Source organism: Pongo pygmaeus, chromosome 14 (genome assembly GCF_028885625.2).
Source record: "Pongo pygmaeus isolate AG05252 chromosome 14, NHGRI_mPonPyg2-v2.0_pri, whole genome shotgun sequence".
Taxonomy (NCBI): domain Eukaryota; kingdom Metazoa; phylum Chordata; class Mammalia; order Primates; family Hominidae; genus Pongo; species Pongo pygmaeus.
In genome coordinates this window covers 29,556,741-29,580,735 of record NC_072387.2, presented here as the reverse complement: position 1 = coordinate 29,580,735, position 23,995 = coordinate 29,556,741, and the positions used below count along the sequence as shown (strand labels likewise).

At 37.5% G+C, this 23,995-nt stretch overlaps 1 protein-coding gene across 3 annotated transcripts in view; it reads left to right on the top strand.

The window, feature by feature from the left end:
* SACS (sacsin molecular chaperone) overlaps positions 1-23,783 on the top strand; it is a 104,005-nt gene extending 80,222 nt beyond the window's left edge. For all 3 annotated transcript variants that reach the window (XM_054446832.2, XM_063650707.1, XM_054446833.2), the window contains one exon: positions 10,919-23,783. In XM_054446832.2, the coding sequence (XP_054302807.2) occupies positions 10,919-22,473 (11,555 nt within the window). In that variant the 3' untranslated portion in view covers positions 22,474-23,783. The remainder of the gene's footprint in view (positions 1-10,918) is intronic.
* Positions 23,784-23,995: the final 212 nt, after the last annotated feature.

The following is a 23,995-nucleotide window of genomic DNA, read 5'->3' as shown; positions in this document are numbered from 1 at the left end:
TACATATAGAACAGTGCACATACCATAAATGTAGGCTTAGTGAAATTTTACCGTCTGAACATAGCCATGTAAACCTAGATCAGAACACAGAAGATTACCAGAAGATTACACAGAAGATTACCTGCCTCAAAAGCCCCTCTCTTGCCTTTTTCAGTCTGACCACTCCAGGGTAGCCATGACGCTGGCTTTAACAGCATAGATTCACTTTGCTAGTTAATCACACTTTGTATAGAAGGAGCCATGTGGCATATATTCTGCGTCTGGCTTTTATTTGCTGTGATGCTGGTGAGATTCATCCAGATTGTTGCATGGAGCTGTTAACAGTTCTTTCTGATTGTTATAGTATTTTAATGTGTGGTTTATTACTTTTAAAGAAAATATTTTTGTTGGTGGCAGATCCTTTCTGAGGTGGATGTGGATTTGGAAATCGGCCAAAAGTTATTCAGGGCCAAATCAGGTGAGAAGGGTAGAAGGTCAGCAGAGCATTCTGCTTTTGCTCAGCATTTTCCAAATATCTTGTGGCACAGAATGTGGCTACAACTTGCTTCTCTAGCCCTGGGTGGATGGGGCAAACCTGTTATATTTTTAGGGATGAGTTAAATGTATAAATTAATGTAGAAAACTTGACATCTTACAAAGTTGCATTTTCCCACTTTTATATGTCTTCACTTTCTCTACTACGGATTCAAGTTTGTTATTTTGGTGTCATAATGAAACACTGTGTTTTGTCTCTGGTCTTGGTTAGTTTTCTTGGCATTGTTACACTAGATGTTCATCTAGTGTTTTTATTCATCACACATCATGTGTGGGTTGGCACTCCCAGAAATTGTCTTGATGGTCACTTTTCTTTATCTAGATTTAAGAGTTAGACTCCTATTTTCATGATTATTTAATAACCCTGATAACTAGCTGTATTAGTCTGTTTTCATGCTGCTGATAAAAACATACTTGAGACTGGATAATTTATAAATAAAAAGAAGTTTAATGGACTCACAGTTCCACATGGCTGGGGAGACCTTAGAATCATGGCAGAAGGCTAAAGGCACATCTTACTTGGTGGCAGGCAAAAAGAGAAGGAAAGCCAAGAGAAAGGGGTTTTCCCTTATAAAACCATCAGATGTTGAGACTTAGTCACTACCACGAGAACAGTATTCACTACCACGAGAACACCACCCCCATGATTCAGTTATCTCCCACCGGGTCCTTCCCACAACATATGGGATTATGGGAGTTACAAGTCAAGATGAGATTTGGGTGGGGACACAGCCAAACTATATCACTAGCCTTTAAACTTTTTTAAACCAGTCATATGGGTATCTTCCCATTTATTTTTGTCTGTGTGTTCCAGACAAAAATTAGTTTTTGATATAACTTTATTGCCATTAATGGTTTTAATGTTTTGAGAGCATGATGGTATAGGGACTTAGGGGGAACCAGTAAGGGACACCTTGCTTTCCTTTCCTGAGTTCTGAGTCAGTGAAGACATAGTGAAGACATAGCAGAGGAATTGAGCAGATGGATGTCAGAAGCCACCTCTGTCACTAATTATTGTGATATTGGAGATTATAGCTGTGGCAGGCATTGGATTTCTATTGACTCCCGGAATGAAATGGATTAGCTCACCAGTCTAGTCACAGGTAGCCCTGGAAAGCCACAGACTTCCTTCCAGAGGTCCTGCCCCTACTAAACATCTGTCCCTGTGAGTCCTGCGGAGCATGTGCAGATGCTTTTTCTCAACTTACCAATCACATAAGTCATCTTGCTTTCTGGTGGTATGGGGCCTACTGGGGGAATTAGTGAGTACAGGAGAAGAAAGGCGGAGTATTATGTTTATGGAGCCCCCTTCATATATGGTAGGGAACATCACAGACATGTAACAACATTTGATATTTTTTGCTCTACATAATGATTACTCCATTGCTTTGCTGACACAGAGCACTATGGACTTCTGTTTATGTGTGATCAATAAACACTGATTGGCCAATCTTGGAAGTACTGCTGCATAAAATGGAAACATCATATGTTTTTTCTGCAATGGAAACTTTTCCTCTAATTCTGTAGCTCAAACAAAATTTGTCACATTATTTAATAATTGTACCTTTTCCTTGTATTACATTTAAAATCCTTAGCTAGATATTGAGCTACTGCTTGTATTTTTAGTGTTTATTTCTACTGCCCCTTTCATTAGCAGTTAAACATGTTTCACTATATTCCATTTCAGGAAAAACAAAACAGACCTTGATCTTGATTTTCTTTCTTGTATTCTATCATAGTCCAGCTTCCGGAAAGAGTTGTCTTATTGTCTGTACTTCCTCATTATTTATTATCACTCCAAACAGACTTTTGCTTCCACTGTCATTCTACTAAAATAGTCTGGCTGACTCACTAGTTAATGATTTTTCTGTTACTCAGCTCAGTGGACTTTTCTGTTTCTTTTACCTGATCTCCCAGAAGCTTGGTATTCCTCTTTGAAGCCCTCACCTATGATGATACCATTCCTTCTTGGCATTCACTGATTTTGCCTGCTTCTCAGAATTATTTGTGAACCTCTGTTCCTCACTTTACTCCCTAAATATGGGTTAGTGTGGGGGCTCCTTCCTCAGCTCTTTTACTTTGTTCCTTTCTTTGAAGACATTCATCCACTCCCATGAAAGTGTTAGTGACCACCATATCTTCAGTCACCACCCTAGTCTTCAGAGAGGTAGTGTAGCAGAGATTAAAAACCTGGATTTTGTAGTTACACAAATCTGGGCTTAAACTTCACTCCTCTATTGTGTGACTTTGAACAAATTTTCTACACTCTCTGAGCCCCTGTTTCCTCATCAGTAACATGGTAATACAGTACTATCCTTCTAAGGGTATATCTCAAGGTCCCCAGGATTTGATTACATAAAATTCAGGATTGCTTCACTGCAAGGATAATGAAATAAGGATTGAGTGGAAGATGGGAGCAACCACAACTTGCCAGTTGAGTTGTATCCAAGTTTGTGTTATTGCAGCAGATCAGGTTATTGAAAGCTTTATTGTAATATTTTACTCACAGCAGGCATTATGCTGAAGATCGAATGATGAATACATAATACATATAGTTTAACACAATATCCAGCACTTAATATAATACTGACAAATGGTAGCTATTGTTAGCATTTTGCACTTGGAATCCCATAAGTATTTCGAAATCAGTATTGCAAAACTTTAGTCTTCATCCTCTCCCCAAATTTGTTTCTCATTTTGAGTGATCCCACTGATAATAACACTACTGTCCACAAGATTGCTCAAGAATGAATCCTTAAATTTTCTTCTTTGTTCCCCACAGTCTCCAGGATCTGTTGACTAAATTTTCTGTGCCAGTCCCTTGGTCTTACTCCACTGCCTATTGCAGGTCCTCTAATTTCTCGTAATGTTGTTACCGGACTCTTGCAGTTGATGTCCCTGTCTACAGCGCTTGGGCTTCATCTGATCATGTCACCCTCCTGCTGCAGGTTTTTCTGTGGACATTGTATCTATCAGGAGAAATGTAGCCCTGCCAGCATGAACTAGGGGACTTTCCATGATTGTAAACTTCCATGATTGTGGAGTGCTGTCTCACTGGCCTTGGTGCATGCAAGCGCTCTCTTCTGTTCTAATTATACGAGCACTTGGAGGTTGATGAACTTGAATCCTCCCTAAATTTCATGAGAGCAGAGAGACCTGTCAGATTTGTTACCACCATGTAGCACAGTGCCTACTTCAATGTAAGTGCTCAGTACTTTTTTCCCCGCATGAAAGTTTTCTCATAGCTGCCCTTTTGTACATGGTGTTCCTTTTGCTTAGAATACTTTCTTTCCATCCTCTACTTTGCCCAGCTAATGTTTATTCATCATTCAGTACTGAGCTCATGTGTCACCTCCAGGAAGCTTTCTTTGACATCTTGCCCTGTGCCTCACCCCTGCCCTGCAGTCTGAGGTGAATGCCTCTCTTTTGCTCTTGGAACCCAGTACATAGTCCATGTGATCCTCTTTGCTTTATTAGAATCATGTTTTTACTGTGCTACACTGCAACATCCTTGAGAGCAGGGGCAATCTTTATTTTTATATTTCCAAGGTCTGGCCGAGAGCCTGCTTGCCAAGTTTGACTGGACAAGTTGACGCTTCAACTGCTGGGCTGGGTGGAGACCGCATGGAGGAGATGGGGCGCAGAGGCCAAAAGGCAAATCTCGTTCTTAGTGTCTGTGAGTTAATAGTTCCTCTTCAAATCAGTGTCTTCTGTAATCTTGTTTATTCTTCACAACTATGAGATAACAGAGCCTGTATCTCCATTTGAGAGATGGAGACATTGAAGCTCAAAGAAATTGAGGGATTTAAATGACTTGCTTGAGTTGCAGAGTTGAAGCTACGATTTTTGTTTTTTTAATTTCCAGGTCTGAATTATTTCTCTATTAAGTTGCTTAAGTAAATGAATGGATATCAGAAATTGGAGAATAGTTAGAAGAGCAGGTAAATGGATTTTGGATGAAGAAAAAAGAACAAGAACAGTTTAGTGGTACAGATGCTTGGTGACAGGGTCTTATTTATAATTTTTAAAATTTTCATACTTATTTATTAGATGAGACCAAAATCCGTAACCTTTCCTATGACGCACTTCATTAGCTGGCTCCATTTTCTGGGTGTTATCAAGATGCCTGGTACATGGAAGGTTCTATTGATGTTTGCTATTTTTCATCTTCTTCCCTTAGTTCCATGCTTTCTCCTGTTTGGAGGACAGCATGTTCTGTCCCTCCCTCAGGTGTGATACATGTGGCTTCCTTGCCAACTCCTCCATCTCACTACCTCTGCTCATCTTTCATGCAACCCATGTGTGCTTCCATGCTCTGTTCTCCATGGCACTCACACACTGGTACCTATTTAAGTATTTGTAATAATTTGTCTGATACTTGCCTTCTCCATTAGACTGTAGGGCCAGGTCTGGGACCATGTCTAGTTGTCCATTTCTGTATCTCTAGCACTCAATCAGTATTGCCTAACTAACAAGGTGCCTGTTGCTAAAGTGATTAGAGTGATGTTAAGATGAGAAGAGTTGAGTTTCTTTGGTTACACCTTTGCTCTCTATCTTAGCTACTAGTTTAGTTAGCCTAAGGGACCCAAATACACAGAAATCTCACAGAGCTGTAGCAGTCCAGTTGATTAAAAGTTTCTTGCTTCATTCAAGCAGAGGAGGGATAGATGTTCATGGAACAATTCTTAGAAGTTTGTAATTATTGTTGGTTACCATGGACAAGCAGTGGAAATAGATGATAAAATCTCTTTTTCTTTATTATAAAGTTGGAATTAATTGTATACTTTGTATAGGTACTCCAAAACTTTTTAAAAATTAAAAATTTAAAAAATCAGGTTTTTTAATCTAGAATCTCTGAACATGATAGCCTGTGCAAAAAGCTCACTGGTAGCTTACCAAATGACGTTATGCAGATATAACGTAATTTGTGCATATGAAGTCCATAATTATTTCTTTGCTTTCTTTCTGAACCAGCACTCCTGACTCTTACGTACTTTGATTTAGTTTGCACTGAAATATAGCTTTAAATCTTAGACGTGTATTCTGCTATGTTTGGAGTTTTGTTTCTGGCTTTTCTGTTACATAAGGATCTGTAAAGATTCTACAGACAGCAGTATCTTAAGATACAGAATAATTTCTGTAGCCATCATGTGAAAACTGTGACAATTCTGACCTCTTCTAAGAATGGATTTAATTGTATTCTAGCACAACAACTTCTCTGGGGATATTCAGGTAGGATAACTGAATGTTGTGTTCATTTGAAGCCTGATGTTTTTGTTCATTTGGCTCTTTGAATTCTGTTTTTGCATTTACCTAAGTAGCTAGAAATTATGTCAACAATTTTTTTTCTGGTGGTAATAACTATAATATTAAAGGAGAGAGGAAACCATACTAATACAGATTTTTGTTATTACAAATACCACAGTAAAACCATATTCAAATGACTTGGAAACATTCACGTCATAGAACATTTAGTCTCTAATCAAAGAATGGTGTGGGAATCTGTATTTTAAGCTGTGGTATTTAATGGGAAGTGTGACAGTGAATGCACCTCTATTATACGATGCACACAAATATTCCGATTAAAAAGCATAGAGGGGGCCAGGCTCGGTGGCTCACGCCTATAATCCCAGCATTTTGGGAGGCAGAGGCAGGTGGGTCACGAGGTCAGGAGTTCAAGACCAGCTTGGCCAAGATGGTAAAACCTCGTCTCTACTAAAAATACAAAAAATTAGCCAGGCGTGGTGGCAGGTGCCTTTAATCCCAGCTACTTGGGAGGCTGAGGCAGAAAATTGCTTGAACCAGGGCAGCAGAGGTTGCAGTGAACTGAGACCACGCCACTGCGCTCCAGTCTGGGTGACAGAGCAGGACTCTGTCTCAAAACACAAAAAACAAAAACAAACAAAAAGAAGAGCAGAGAGGGAAGTAGATTCTGGGATCTGTGACTGTGAAGTTAGGTGACCACAGCCTTTCTGTTTTGGAGTCTGGCTCAGTGTGCTGCTGTTGGTGACGGCAGGGACACCCCTGTCCTGGGTGTGCAGAGGAAGGGAAGGTGGCCAGCCTAGCTCTCATTGGGGACAGTCAGCCGATTGTTCTTACAGTGCCTCGTGTGTCATTTTACTGACTGCCTCGTGTCATTTTACTGACTGCCTTTTTTTTTTAATAAATAAAAAATTTTTGACTCAACTAGTGGTCTTACTTTCCCCAAGTTCATGTTCCATTTGGAAACTTACAGGATATAAGATTTGCCTTACAGAAATCATTTTTATGATAAATGTTATTATTTGAAGCAGGTGATACACTAAAATTAGTTTAGAAACCAAGTCATTATTATAGTGATAATTCATATAAAATTTTTGGGTTTCTAGTTTATATTAAAAGTGGTTTATCATTCACAGTTCTTACTACTATATTTTTCTTAAAGCTTTGTCAATGTATCGTACATGTTTTAAGGTGGCATCAAATCAAAGAGGAAAACAAAATCTTGATATAAGTAGACTGCATAATTAACACCTGCCCTGGTACTGTCTGGTTACATCAGCGATTCTCTAAGACGAAAGCTAAGAAGTCAGAGTGTCAGTGGTGATTTTTTAGGAAGAAATGTGGTCACTGGGGCTAATGTTGAACCACCCTGGCTTGCTGGACTTTTATGCTGGGCCCTGGGGCCTGCAGTGCCACTGCTAGGCTGGAGGTGGAGGGAGTCTGACCTGGCAGGAAGGCTGCCCGTTCTTTCCTTTCTTTTTTAGTTTGGTTATTTCATTTCTTTTTTTCTATTCTCTCTTCATTTCTTTGAAGATCGACTGATCTACAGTACACCATTTAATTGAACCTTGACTGTACATTTACAAAGAGATTTGCATCTCTGTGCTCAGTAGGGCATTGTTAGAACTCATCCGCTATGCAAGCTGCCAGTGCCACTTTCTGTACAAGAGAAAAGTATAAAAAACTGTCACTGTGCTTACAGCTTTGGATGGATTGTTATTGTAGCCAGCTGGAGACTGGAGGAGTCTGGTTGAATGTAGTAAACTCTCAGTTAATTAAAGCATTCAGGACTGAGATTTCTTGGTTAAGTAAATTTTTAAGTAGACTATATATAATATTTCCATCTGTGCTGGAATTCATTCTCAAGGTTAGCACTGAACATAAATGTAAACAATAAAAAACAGTGCAGTCTTTGAGTACTGATTCATTATGTTGATGTTGTTATTTTGAACAAATGAGGGATTGAACTGATAATAGTGAAGCAAAAGTTACTCTTGGAAGAGTTCCTTCTAAGTTAAATTTGGTAATTGTTTAAACATTTGTGCCTCTTGGAATAATTTCAGTACTGTAGCTAACCTCTGTAGACAGGGCTGATAATTTTTAAGGCTACAAAAACCATTTCATTTATTAAACTGCTACAAAAATTATTTTGCTGATCCTATTAGAGGTGCTTTACAATTTCTATGGCTTTCTAACCCAGGACATGGAGACTTATTTCTGTGTTAACATTTATAACTAAAAAGCTGAATGCTTAAATACAATGGATAGAATTCAGGACTTCAGATTGAACTGGCTTGACGTACGTATACTGGTGTCTTATTACATTTTCTCTCTCCTTTATTTTCTTTCATGTTTTTTTCAGTTGAGCATGACCGATGTGTTAGTTGCATGCTATATGTAGTGTGTGTGTGTGTGTTTTGTTGGCATTTAATTTATACATTGAGATTTATCTCATTTATACAAATGAGATAATTTTCCTGAAGGTAGGTATATGTTTTATAAATTGCCAAATTTCATGCAAGGATATTGGGTAAGATTATCTATGGAATGCATGTCGTGGCAATTATTAACATAGAGCACAAAGTGGTGCATATTTAATTTTTTGTTTTCTGAGTGTTTTGAATTTTAATTTCTAACTCTTTTTTTGTATCTCTAGTATTATATCCTTGCCTTATGATTTGGATATTCCATTATAGTTAAATCTGATTCGGTGAGCATTTTTAAAGAACAATGTTGTAAAATTGTATTTTAATAAGACTTACAGATCAAACAGGCTATACTAGTCAAGCTGCTGACAAGATTTTGTAATTTCTTAAATATTGCTGCTTGAATTATCATAAATCACACAATGTAGAAACTGAAAAGTATTCTGAATTTGGGTATTGACACCTTCCTAAAGTTGCAAAAGTGTGCCCTTGCTTAAATTTCTATGGCAGTAATTTTTAAATGTCTAATTGTTACATGAAAGGCAATTTCTTGGTAGAAGATAAAGTCATCTTTTTTATACGTAAGCCTCTGAAATAAGGGTATGCTTTCTTGGATAAAAAAGTAACAATATGCAAAAGTTTCCAGAGCCTGAGGCGGGATTCTTCTTATAATATTTTCCAAACTTGCTCTTTTTATTTTATTTTATTTTTTTGAGATGGAGCCTTGCTCTGTCGCCCAGGCTGGAGTGCAGTGGTGCAATCTCGGCTCACTGCAACCTCCACCTCCCGGGTTCAAGCAGTTCTCTGCCTCAGCCTCCTGAGTAGCTGGGACTAAAGGTGCCCGCCACCACGCCCAGCTAATTTTTGTATTTTTAGTAGAGATGGGGTTTCACCATCTTGGCCAGGCTGGTCTTGAACTCGTGACCTCGTGATCCACCTGCTTTGGTGCCCCGAAGTGGTGGGATTACAGATGTGAGCCACTGTGCCTTGCCACTCTTTCAAGAGTCTAGAAGTCATATATACATAGGGAGAATATTGAATGTTAGTGTCTATACAAGATCGAATTTGAGATGTTTTTTATTTCTCTGGGAAAAATATACCTATAGATGTATGGTGTTTTTTTTTTCATTTTGTTCCTACTGATATTGTAAATGTTATACTCTGAAATACTAAATTCACTTAGAAAGAAAATGTTAATTTCTAGGCCAGTGGTTAAAATCAGTAAAAACTGCCCCCTTCAACCCAAGCAAATATCTTCTTAGTGTTCTAGTTTATCAGACATCCAAAAGCGGAGCTGCTCTGCTGCCTTCACAGCACTGCCCCACGTGCTCCCTTTGTTGCCTCCAAAGTATTTCTGCAAAAATCACAGGGCTCTGAAGAGCACACTTTAATAATAAGTAGCTAGATAAAGGGTACTTTGAAAAAGTTGTAAATATGCTCTGTATTTGGGCATAAATATAGAGCAGTCTTTAGATCTAGAATCTCATCCCCATTATTTTTCCAAATGAGAGAATTCAAGTCCCAGAAATATGAAATGGCACTTAAATTGGACATCTGTTTAGTTGTTGAAAGGAAACCATGTAAGTCTCATTGCTGCCTCAGCTTCAGAAAACGCTGGTCAGCTGCAACTGAGACTCCAGCCTCTGTGCGCTGACTTAATGACCTTCTCTGTAGGTCATGCAGCTGTGTGGCTCCTGGAAACTTGAAGTTAACACAAAACATCCTTCATACAGGTTGGGTGTCCCTAACCCAAAAATATGAAACCCCAAATGTTCCAAAGTCTGAAACAAGTATCTACATGACACTCAAAAGAAATGCTCATTGGAGCATTTTGGATTTCAGATTTTTGGATTTGGAATGCTCAACTGGTAAGTACGATGTAAATATTCCAAAGTCCAAAAGAGTCCGAAATCCAAAACACTTCTGGTCACAAGCATTCAGATAAGGGATACTCAGCCTTTATTGGGGTTGCGTATCAATGTTTACCTTTAAATAAAAAGATTCTTGTATGCATTTTATCTGTATTTTTCCTTGGTGTTTTTATTTGTGGGCATATAAGCGCTAAACATTGTTTTCCATGTTGATTTCATTTGCAGAACGTTATAGGATACTTTAAAAAACATATTTAAATGCATTTTGTATATTTATTTAAAATAAGCATTTTCCAGGCAGAATTATTTTTGTCACAGGTTATTGTAAATATGGATTTATATATAGATTTTCTATCACTATTATTATTTAAAAATTATTTTAGCCCAGTTTTGCTGAATTTTTACATGTACTTCCAACTCTTAGAAAACTTTCCAGTACTGGCTGGGCGTGGTGGCTCATGCCTGTAATCCCAGCACTTTGGGAGTTCAAGGTGGGTGGGTCACGAGGTCAGGAGACATCCTGGCTAACACGGTGAAACCCCGTCTCTACTAAAAATACAAAAAAATTAACTGGGTGTGGTGGCGGGCCCTTGTAGTCCCAGCTACTCGGGAGACTGAGGCAGGAGAATGGCGTGAACCCGGGAGGCGGAGCTTGCAGTGAGCGGAGATTGTGCTACTGCACTCCAGCCTGGGTGACAGAGCAAGACTCCGTCAAAAAAAAAAAAAAAAAAAAAAGAACTTTCCAGTACTGTCGTATTTGTGAGAATAGAAAGCTATTGTAGTAGAATTACATGTATTTATGACATTTCTGTGTATGATTTACAGGAAGACCATGTACTCAGCTGCAGTTTCTAAATCCAGAACGATTTGCACGTCTTGTCAAGGAAGTAATGAATACATTCTGGCCTGGCAGAGAATTGATTGTTCAATGGTATCCATTTGATGAAAACAGAAATCACCCATCTGTTTCATGGCTTAAGATGGTTTGGAAAAATCTTTATATACATTTTTCAGAGGATTTGACTTTATTTGATGAGATGCCACTTATCCCCAGAACTATACTAGAGGAAGGTCAGACATGTGTGGAACTCATTAGACTCAGGATTCCATCATTAGTCATTTTAGACGATGAATCTGAAGCACAGCTTCCAGAATTTTTAGCAGACGTTGTACAAAAACTTGGAGGGTTTGTCCTTAAAAAATTAGATGCATCTATACAACATCCGCTTATTAAAAAATATATTCATTCACCATTACCAAGTGCTGTTTTGCAGATAATGGAGAAGATGCCATTGCAGAAATTGTGTAATCAAATAACTTCGCTACTTCCAACACACAAAGATGCCCTGAGGAAGTTCTTGGCTAGTTTAACTGATAGCAGTGAGAAAGAGAAAAGAATTATTCAAGAATTGGCAATATTCAAGCGCATTAACCATTCTTCTGATCAGGGAATTTCCTCTTATACAAAATTGAAAGGTTGTAAAGTCTTACACCATACTGCCAAACTCCCAGCAGATCTGCGACTTTCTATTTCAGTAATAGACAGTAGTGATGAAGCTACTATTCGTCTGGCAAACATGTTGAAAATAGAACAGTTAAAGACCACTAGCTGCTTAAAGCTTGTTTTGAAAGATATTGAAAATGCATTTTATTCACATGAAGAGGTAACACAGCTTATGTTATGGGTCCTTGAGAATCTATCTTCTCTTAAAAATGAGAATCCAAATGTGCTTGAGTGGTTAACACCATTAAAATTCATCCAGATATCACAGGAACAGATGGTATCAGCTGGCGAACTCTTTGATCCTGATATAGAAGTACTAAAGGATCTCTTTTGTAATGAAGAAGGAACCTATTTCCCACCCTCAGTTTTTACCTCACCAGATATTCTTCACTCCTTAAGACAGATTGGTTTAAAAAACGAAGCCAGTCTCAAAGAAAAGGATGTTGTGCAAGTGGCGAAAAAAATTGAAGCCTTACAGGTCAGTGCTTGTCCAGATCAAGATGTTCTTCTGAAGAAAGCCAAAACCCTCTTACTGGTTTTAAATAAGAATCACACACTGTTGCAATCATCTGAAGGAAAGATGACATTGAAGAAAATAAAATGGGTTCCAGCCTGCAAGGAAAGGCCTCCAAATTATCCAGGCTCTTTGGTCTGGAAAGGAGATGTCTGTAATCTCTGTGCACCACCAGATATGTGTGATGTAGGCCATGCAATTCTCATTGGCTCCTCACTTCCTCTTGTTGAAAGTATCCATGTAAACCTGGAAAAAGCATTAGGGATCTTCACAAAACCTAGCATTAGTGCTGTCTTAAAACACTTTAAAATTGTTGTTGATTGGTATACTTCAAAAACCTTTAGTGATGAAGACTACTATCAATTCCAGCATATTTTGCTTGAAATTTACGGATTCATGCATGATCATCTAAATGAAGGGAAAGATTCTTTTAAAGCCTTAAAATTTCCATGGGTTTGGACTGGCAAAAAGTTTTGTCCACTTGCCCAGGCTGTGATTAAACCAATCCATGATCTTGACCTTCAGCCTTATTTGCATAATGTACCTAAAACCATGGCAAAATTCCACCAACTATTTAAAGTCTGTGGTTCAATAGAGGAGTTGACATCAGATCATATTTCCATGGTTATTCAGAAGATATATCTCAAAAGTGACCAAGATCTCAGTGAACAAGAAAGCAAACAAAATCTTCATCTTATGTTGAATATTATCAGATGGCTGTATAGCAATCAGATTCCAGCAAGCCCCAACACACCAGTTCCTATACATCATAGCAAAAATCCTTCTAAACTTATCATGAAGCCAATTCATGAATGCTGTTATTGTGACATTAAAGTTGATGACCTTAATGACTTGCTTGAAGATTCTGTGGAACCAATCATTTTGGTGCATGAGGACATACCCATGAAAACTGCAGAATGGCTAAAAGTTCCATGCCTTAGTACAAGACTGATAAATCCTGAAAACATGGGATTTGAGCAGTCAGGACAAAGAGAGCCACTTACTGTAAGAATTAAAAATATTCTGGAAGAATACCCTTCAGTATCAGATATTTTTAAAGAACTACTTCAAAACGCTGATGATGCAAATGCAACAGAATGCAGTTTCTTGATTGATATGAGAAGAAATATGGACATAAGAGAGAATCTCCTAGACCCAGGGATGGCAGCTTGTCATGGACCTGCTTTGTGGTCATTCAACAATTCTCAATTCTCAGATTCAGATTTTGTGAACATAACTAGGTTAGGAGAATCTTTAAAAAGGGGAGAAGTTGACAAAGTTGGAAAATTTGGTCTTGGATTTAATTCTGTGTACCATATCACTGACATTCCCATCATTATGAGTCGGGAATTCATGATAATGTTCGATCCAAACATAAATCATATCAGTAAACACATTAAAGACAAATCCAATCCTGGGATCAAAATTAATTGGAGTAAACAACAGAAAAGACTTAGAAAATTTCCTAATCAGTTCAAACCATTTATAGATGTATTTGGCTGTCAGTTACCTTTGACTGTAGAAGCACCTTACAGCTATAATGGAACTCTTTTCCGACTGTCCTTTAGAACTCAACAGGAAGCAAAAGTGAGCGAAGTTAGTAGTACCTGCTACAATACAGCAGATATTTATTCTCTTGTGGATGAATTTAGTCTCTGTGGACACAGGCTTATCATTTTCACTCAGAGTGTGAAGTCAATGTATTTGAAGTACTTGAAAATTGAGGAAACCAACCCCAGCTTAGCACAAGATACAGTAATAATTAAAAAAAAATCCTGCTCTTCCAAAGCATTGAACACACCTGTCTTAAGTGTTTTAAAAGAGGCTGCTAAGCTCATGAAGACTTGCAGCAGCAGTAATAAAAAGCTTCCCAGTGATGAACCAAAGTCATCTTGCATTCTTCAGATCACAGTGGAAGAATTTCACCATGTGTTCAGAAGGATTGCTGATTTACAGTCGCCACTTTTTAGAGGTCCAGATGATGACCCAGCTGCTCTCTTTGAAATGGCTAAGTCTGGCCAATCAAAAAAGCCATCAGATGAGTTGTCACAAAAAACAGTAGAGTGTACCACGTGGCTTCTGTGTACTTGCATGGACACAGGAGAGGCTCTGAAGTTTTCCCTGAGTGAGAGTGGAAGAAGACTAGGACTGGTTCCCTGTGGGGCAGTAGGAGTTCAGCTGTCAGAAATCCAGGACCAGAAGTGGACTGTGAAACCACACATTGGAGAGGTGTTTTGCTATTTACCTTTACGAATAAAAACAGGCTTGCCAGTTCATATCAATGGGTGCTTTGCTGTTACATCAAATAGGAAAGAAATCTGGAAAACAGATACAAAAGGACGATGGAATACCACGTTCATGAGACATGTTATTGTGAAAGCTTACTTACAGGCACTGAGTGTCTTACGGGACCTGGCCACTAGTGGGGAGCTAATGGATTATACTTACTATGCAGTATGGCCCGATCCTGATTTAGTTCATGATGATTTTTCTGTAATTTGCCAAGGATTTTATGAAGATATAGCTCATGGAAAAGGGAAAGAATTGACCAAAGTCTTCTCTGATGGATCTACTTGGGTTTCCATGAAGAATGTAAGATTTCTAGATGACTCTATACTTAAAAGAAGAGATGTTGGTTCAGCAGCCTTCAAGATATTTTTGAAATACCTCAAGAAGACTGGGTCCAAAAACCTTTGTGCTGTTGAACTTCCTTCTTCGGTAAAATTAGGATTTGAAGAAGCTGGCTGCAAACAGATACTACTTGAAAACACATTTTCAGAGAAACAGTTTTTTTCTGAAGTGTTTTTTCCAAATATTCAAGAAATTGAAGCAGAACTTAGAGATCCTTTAATGATTTTTGTTCTAAATGAAAAAGTTGATGAGTTCTCGGGAATTCTTCGTGTTACTCCATGTATTCCTTGTTCCTTAGGGGGGCATCCTTTGGTTTTGCCATCAAGATTGATCCACCCTGAAGGACGAGTTGCAAAGTTATTTGATATTAAAGATGGAAGATTCCCTTATGGTTCTACTCAGGATTATCTCAATCCTATTATTTTGATTAAACTAGTTCAGTTAGGTATGGCAAAAGATGATATTTTATGGGATGACATGCTAGAACGTGCAGTGTCAGTAACTGAAATTAATAAAAGTGATCATGTTGCTGCATGCCTAAGAAGTAGTATCTTATTGAGTCTTATTGATGAGAAACTAAAAATAAGGGATCCTAGAGCAAAGGATTTTGCTACAAAATATCAAACAATCCCCTTCCTTCCATTTCTGACAAAACCAGCAGGTTTTTCTTTGGACTGGAAAGGTAACAGTTTTAAGCCTGAAACCATGTTTGCAGCAACTGACCTTTATACAGCTGAATATCAAGATATAGTTTGTCTTTTGCAACCAATTCTAAATGAAAATTCCCATTCCTTTAGAGGTTGTGGTTCAGTGTCATTGGCTGTTAAAGAGTTTTTGGGATTACTCAAGAAGCCAACAGTTGATCTGGTTATAAACCAATTGAAAGAAGTAGCAAAATCAGTTCATGATGGAATTACACTGTACCAGGAGAATATCACCAATGCTTGCTACAAATACCTTCATGAAGCCTTGATGCAAAATGAAATCACTAAGATATCAATTATTGATAAATTAAAACCCTTTAGCTTCATTCTAGTTGAGAATGCATATGTTGACTCAGAAAAGGTTTCTTTTCATTTAAATTTTGAGGCGGCACCATACCTGTATCAGTTGCCTAATAAATATAAAAATAATTTCCGCGAACTTTTTGAAAGTGTGGGTGTGAGGCAATCATTCACTGTTGAAGATTTTGCTCTTGTTTTGGAATCTATTGATCAAGAAAGAGGAACAAAGCAAATAACAGAAGAGAATTTTCAGCTTTGCCGACGAATAATCAGTGAAGGAATATGGAGTCTCATTAGAGAAAAGAAACAAGAATTTTGTGAGAAAAATTATGGCAAGATATTATTGCCGGATGCTAATCTTATGCTTCTCCCTGCTAAATCGTTATGCTACAATGATTGCCCTTGGATAAAAGTAAAGGATACCACTGTAAAATATTGTCATGCTGACATACCCAGGGAAGTAGCAGTAAAACTAGGAGCAGTCCCAAAGCGACATAAAGCCTTAGAAAGATATGCATCCAATGTCTGTTTTACAACACTTGGCACAGAATTTGGGCAGAAAGAAAAATTGACCAGCAGAATTAAGAGCATCCTTAATGCATATCCTTCTGAAAAGGAAATGTTGAAAGAGCTTCTTCAAAATGCTGATGATGCAAAGGCGACAGAAATCTGTTTTGTGTTTGATCCTAGACAGCATCCAGTTGATAGAATATTTGATGATAAGTGGGCCCCATTGCAAGGGCCAGCACTTTGTGTGTACAACAACCAGCCATTTACAGAAGATGACGTTAGAGGAATTCAGAATCTTGGAAAAGGCACGAAAGAAGGAAATCCTTATAAAACTGGACAATATGGAATAGGATTCAATTCTGTGTATCATATCACAGACTGCCCATCTTTTATTTCTGGCAATGACATCCTGTGTATTTTTGATCCTCATGCCAGATATGCACCAGGGGCCACATCCATTAGTCCCGGACGCATGTTTAGAGATTTGGATGCAGATTTTAGGACACAGTTCTCAGATGTTCTGGATCTTTATCTGGGAACCCATTTTAAACTGGATAATTGCACAATGTTCAGATTTCCTCTTCGTAATGCAGAAATGGCAAAAGTTTCAGAAATTTCGTCCGTTCCAGCATCAGACAGAATGGTCCAGAATCTTTTGGACAAACTGCGCTCAGATGGGGCAGAACTTCTAATGTTTCTTAATCACATGGAAAAAATTTCTATTTGTGAAATAGATAAAAGTACTGGAGCTCTAAATGTGCTGTATTCAGTAAAGGGCAAAATCACAGATGGAGACAGATTGAAAAGGAAACAATTTCATGCATCTGTAATTGATAGTGTTACTAAAAAGAGGCAGCTCAAAGACATACCAGTTCAACAAATAACCTATACTATGGATACTGAGGACTCTGAAGGAAATCTTACTACGTGGCTAATTTGTAATAGATCAGGCTTTTCAAGTATGGAGAAAGTATCTAAGAGTGTCATATCAGCTCACAAGAACCAAGATATTACTCTTTTCCCACGTGGTGGAGTAGCTGCCTGCATTACTCACAACTATAAAAAACCCCATAGGGCCTTCTGTTTTTTGCCTCTCTCTTTGGAGACTGGGCTGCCATTTCATGTGAATGGCCACTTTGCACTGGATTCAGCCAGAAGGAACCTGTGGCGTGATGATAATGGAGTTGGTGTTCGAAGTGACTGGAATAACAGTTTAATGACAGCATTAATAGCTCCTGCATATGTTGAATTGCTAATACAGTTAAAAAAACGGTATTTCCCTGGTTCTGATCCAACATTATCAGTGTTACAGAACACCCCTATTCATGTTGTAAAGGACACTTTAAAGAAGTTTTTATCATTTTTCCCAGTTAACCGTCTTGATCTACAGCCAGATTTATATTGTCTAGTGAAAGCACTTTACAATTGCATTCACGAAGACATGAAACGTCTTTTACCTGTTGTGCGGGCTCCAAATATTGATGGCTCTGACTTGCACTCTGCAGTTATAATTACTTGGATCAATATGTCTACTTCAAATAAAACTAGACCATTTTTTGACAATTTACTACAGGATGAATTACAACACCTTAAAAATGCAGATTATAATATCACCACACGCAAAACAGTAGCAGAGAATGTCTATAGGCTGAAACATCTTCTTTTAGAAATTGGTTTCAACTTGGTTTATAACTGTGATGAAACTGCTAATCTTTACCACTGTCTTATAGATGCAGATATTCCTGTTAGTTATGTGACCCCTGCTGATATCAGATCTTTTTTAATGACATTTTCCTCTCCTGACACTAATTGCCATATTGGGAAGCTGCCTTGTCGTCTGCAGCAGACTAATCTAAAACTTTTTCATAGTTTAAAACTTTTAGTTGATTATTGTTTTAAAGATGCAGAAGAAAATGAGATTGAAGTTGAGGGATTGCCCCTTCTCATTACACTGGACAGTGTTTTGCAAACTTTTGATGCAAAACGACCCAAGTTTCTAACAACATACCATGAATTGATTCCATCCCGCAAAGACTTGTTTATGAATACATTATATTTGAAATATAGTAATATTTTATTGAACTGTAAAGTTGCAAAAGTGTTTGACATTTCCAGCTTTGCTGATTTGTTATCCTCTGTGTTGCCTCGAGAATATAAGACCAAAAGTTGCACAAAGTGGAAAGACAATTTTGCAAGTGAGTCTTGGCTTAAGAATGCATGGCATTTTATCAGCGAATCTGTAAGTGTGAAAGAAGATCAGGAAGAAACAAAACCAACATTTGACATTGTTGTTGATACTCTAAAAGACTGGGCATTGCTTCCAGGAACAAAGTTTACTGTTTCAGCCAACCAGCTTGTGGTTCCTGAAGGAGATGTTCTGCTTCCTCTCAGCCTTATGCACATTGCAGTTTTTCCAAATGCCCAGAGTGATAAAGTTTTTCATGCTCTAATGAAAGCTGGCTGTATTCAGCTTGCTTTGAACAAAATCTGTTCCAAAGACAGTGCATTTGTTCCTCTGTTGTCATGTCACACAGCAAATATAGAGAGCCCCACAAGCATCTTGAAGGCTCTACATTATATGGTCCAAACTTCAACATTTAGAACAGAAAAATTAGTAGAAAATGATTTTGAGGCACTTTTGATGTATTTCAACTGCAATTTGAATCATTTGATGTCCCAAGATGATATAAAAATTTTAAAGTCACTTCCGTGCTATAAATCCATCAGTGGCCGCTATGTGAGCATTGCAAAATTTGGAACATGCTATGTACTTACAAAAAGTATCCCTTCAGCTGAAGTGGAAAAATGGACACAATCATCATCATCTGCATTTCTTGAAGAAAAAATACACTTAAAAGAACTATATGAGGTGATTGGTTGTGTACCTGTAGATGATCTTGAGGTATATTTGAAACACCTCTTACCAAAAATAGAAAATCTCTCTTATGATGCAAAACTAGAGCACTTGATCTACCTTAAGAATAGATTATCAAGTGCTGAGGAATTATCAGAGATTAAGGAACAACTTTTTGAAAAACTGGAAAGTTTATTGATAATCCATGATGCTAACAGTAGACTAAAGCAAGCAAAGCATTTCTATGATAGAACTGTGAGAGTTTTTGAAGTTATGCTTCCTGAAAAGTTGTTTATTCCTAATGATTTCTTTAAGAAATTGGAACAACTTATAAAACCCAAAAATCATGTTACATTTATGACATCCTGGGTGGAATTCTTAAGAAATATTGGACTAAAATACATACTTTCTCAGCAGCAGTTGTTACAATTTGCTAAGGAAATCAGTGTGAGGGCTAATACAGAAAACTGGTCCAAAGAAACATTGCAAAATACAGTTGATATCCTTCTGCATCATATATTCCAAGAACGAATGGATTTGTTATCTGGAAATTTTCTGAAAGAACTATCTTTAATACCATTCTTATGTCCTGAGCGGGCCCCCGCAGAATTCATTAGATTTCATCCTCAATATCAAGAGGTAAATGGAACACTTCCTCTTATAAAGTTCAATGGAGCACAGGTAAATCCAAAATTCAAGCAATGTGATGTACTCCAGCTGTTATGGACTTCCTGCCCTATTCTTCCAGAGAAAGCTACACCCTTAAGCATTAAAGAACAAGAAGGTAGTGACCTTGGTCCACAAGAACAGCTTGAACAAGTTTTAAATATGCTTAATGTTAACCTGGATCCTCCTCTTGATAAGGTAATCAATAACTGCAGAAACATATGCAACATAACGACTCTGGATGAAGAAATGGTAAAAACTAGAGCAAAAGTCTTAAGGAGCATATATGAATTCCTCAGTGCAGAAAAAAGGGAATTTCGTTTTCAGTTGCGAGGGGTTGCTTTTGTGATGGTAGAAGATGGTTGGAAACTTCTGAAGCCTGAGGAGGTAGTCATAAACCTAGAATATGAATCTGATTTTAAACCTTATTTGTACAAGCTACCTTTAGAACTTGGCACATTTCACCAGTTGTTCAAACACTTAGGTACTGAAGATATTATTTCAACTAAGCAATACGCTGAGGTGTTGAGCCGCATATTTAAAAATTCTGAGGGCAAACAATTAGATCCTAATGAAATGCGTACAGTTAAGAGAGTAGTTTCTGGTCTGTTCAGGAGTCTACAGAATGATTCAGTCAAGGTGAGGAGTGATCTCGAGAATGTACGAGATCTTGCGCTTTACCTCCCAAGCCAGGATGGTAGATTGGTAAAGTCAAGCATCTTAGTGTTTGATGATGCGCCACATTATAAAAGTAGAATCCAGGGGAATATTGGTGTGCAAATGTTGGTTGATCTCAGCCAGTGCTACTTAGGGAAAGACCATGGATTTCACACTAAGTTGATAATGCTCTTTCCTCAAAAACTTAGACCTCGATTATTGAGCAGTATACTTGAAGAACAGCTAGATGAAGAGACTCCCAAAGTTTGTCAGTTTGGAGCGTTGTGTTCTCTTCAAGGAAGATTGCAGTTACTCTTGTCTTCTGAACAGTTCATTACAGGACTGATTAGAATTATGAAGCATGAAAATGATAATGCTTTTCTGGCCAATGAAGAAAAAGCCATAAGACTTTGCAAAGCCCTAAGAGAAGGACTGAAAGTATCCTGTTTTGAAAAGCTTCAAACAACATTAAGAGTTAAAGGTTTTAATCCTATTCCCCATAGCAGAAGTGAAACTTTTGCTTTTTTGAAGCGATTTGGTAATGCAGTCATCTTGCTCTACATTCAACATTCAGACAGTAAAGACATTAATTTCCTGTTAGCATTGGCAATGACTCTTAAATCAGCAACTGACAATTTGATTTCTGACACTTCATATTTAATTGCTATGCTAGGATGCAATGATATTTACAGGATTGGTGAGAAACTTGACAGTTTAGGAGTGAAATATGACTCTTCGGAGCCATCAAAACTGGAACTTCCAATGCCTGGCACACCAATTCCTGCTGAAATTCATTACACTCTGCTTATGGACCCAATGAATGTTTTTTACCCAGGAGAATATGTTGGGTACCTTGTTGATGCTGAAGGTGGTGATATCTATGGATCATACCAGCCAACATACACATATGCAATTATTGTACAAGAAGTTGAAAGAGAAGATGCTGACAATTCTAGTTTTCTAGGAAAGATATATCAGATAGATATTGGTTATAGTGAATATAAAATAGTTAGCTCTCTTGATCTGTATAAGTTTTCAAGACCTGAGGAAAGCTCTCAAAGCAGGGACAGTGCTCCTTCTACGCCAACCAGCCCCACTGAGTTCCTTGCCCCTGGCCTGAGAAGCATTCCTCCTCTTTTCTCTGGTAAAGAGAGCCACAAGACTTCTTCCAAACATCAGTCCCCCAAAAAGCTTAAGGTTAATTCTTTACCAGAAATCTTAAAAGAAGTGACATCTGTGGTGGAGCAAGCATGGAAGCTTCCAGAATCTGAACGAAAAAAGATTATTAGGCGGTTGTATTTGAAATGGCATCCTGACAAAAATCCAGAGAACCATGACATTGCCAATGAAGTTTTTAAACATTTGCAGAATGAAATCAACAGATTAGAAAAACAGGCTTTTCTAGATCAAAATGCAGACAGGGCCTCCAGACGAACGTTTTCAAGCTCAGCATCCCGATTTCAGTCAGACAAGTACTCATTTCAGAGATTCTATACTTCATGGAATCAAGAAGCAACGAGCCATAAATCTGAAAGACAGCAACAGAACAAAGAAAAATGCCCCCCTTCAGCTGGACAGACTTACTCTCAAAGGTTCTTTGTTCCTCCCACTTTCAAGTCAGTTGGCAATCCAGTGGAAGCACGCAGATGGCTAAGACAAGCCAGAGCAAACTTCTCAGCTGCCAGGAATGACCTTCATAAAAATGCCAATGAGTGGGTGTGCTTTAAATGTTACCTTTCTACCAAGTTAGCTTTGATTGCAGCTGACTATGCTGTGAGGGGAAAGTCTGATAAAGATGTAAAACCAACTGCACTTGCTCAGAAAATAGAGGAATATAGTCAGCAACTTGAAGGACTGACAAATGATGTTCACACATTGGAAGCTTATGGTGTAGACAGTTTAAAAACAAGATACCCTGATTTGCTTCCCTTTCCTCAGATCCCAAATGACAGGTTCACTTCTGAGGTTGCTATGAGGGTGATGGAATGTACTGCCTGTATCATAATAAAACTTGAAAATTTTATACAACAAAAAGTGTGAAGGTATTTAACAAAAAAAAGGTAGATCTTGAATGTGTTGTAGCACGAATAAATTGCTGTACTTCATTAAGCTTCATTGCCAGTTAGCTAGGAATTGTTAAGCACATTGCAGATTGTTCTTGGAGAATTCTGGAGTTGTTATGAACATGAATACCAACGGAAAACCTTAACTGAATCTAAAAGAAAACTGTTTTGAAGATGGTGGTGAGCTGCAAAATAGCTGGATGGATTTGAATGATTGGGATGGTACATTATTGAACTGCACTTTATATAACCAAAGCTTAGCAGTTTGTTAGATAAGAGTCTATGTATGTCTCTGGTTAGGATGAAGTTAATTTTATGTTTTTAACATGGTATTTTTGAAGGAGCTAATGAAACACTGGACATATCATTGGTTTAAACGTAAGGGGAATTAAGTCTTTGTAGATTGTCATTTTTTTAAGTGGATCCTCTTGGATGCATTATTTTCTTATCAGCTGGCTCTGATTATGAATTTGTTGTAATTTTATGTTGTACTCAGTGCATTTAAGAAATGGTACAGTATTTTAATCCTATTACTTGACTAAGAGTGTGAAGGTAGTACTTTTTAGAGTGCACTGAGTGCACTTTGCATCTTTATTTAAATTTTTTTAACATCTTATGTTTACAGGCTTCCTGTTTCATGAAGATAGCAATGGAAAACTCAAAATGGTGGCAGTTCTTATTACCAGATGTTAGTATTGTTTCTGGAAACTGCTTGCCAAGACAACATTTATTAACTGTTAGAACACTTGCTTTATGTTTGTGTGTACATATTTTCCACAAATGTTATAATTTATATAGTGTGGTTGAACAGGATGCAATCTTTTGTTGTCTAAAGGTGCTGCAGTTCAAAAAAAAAAACCTTTTCTTTCAATATGGCACGTAGTGGAGTTTTTTTTAACTTTAAAAACATTAAAAATTGTTAAAATCATTGTGTTATCTAGTAGTTTATAATTATCAGCTTATATTTCCCCATGAATGATCAGAACTGACATTTAATTCATGTTTGTCTCGCCATGCTTCTTTACTTTAACATATTTCTTTTGCAGAATGTAAAAGAAAGGTAATGATAATTAGTTTATATAAGTGTACTGGCTGTAAATGATGCTAAATATATTTTATGCAATTAAGGGCTTACAGAACATGTTGAAACTTTTTTTACTTTTATTGGTAATAAGGAATGTTTGCACCTCCACATTTTATTGCTTCTGGATGTGAAATCATGTAATTATTTCTGCTGTTATATAAAGTGCCATACTTTTAATAAAGCAAAATGTACATATGAAATCATCATAATGGGTGTTTCCTGAGAAATAGTTCATTGGAAATCAAACTTAACATCTTAATATTAAGTTTTGATGTGTGTGTATGTGTGTGTTTATTGGAAATATTAGGAAAATATTTTCCTGTATATTTTCATGCTGGAATTATAGATTTTTAGGATTAATAGAATATAAAGTGCTTGTTATATACTAGGTTTAGGTGCTCATTGATTTAGTTGA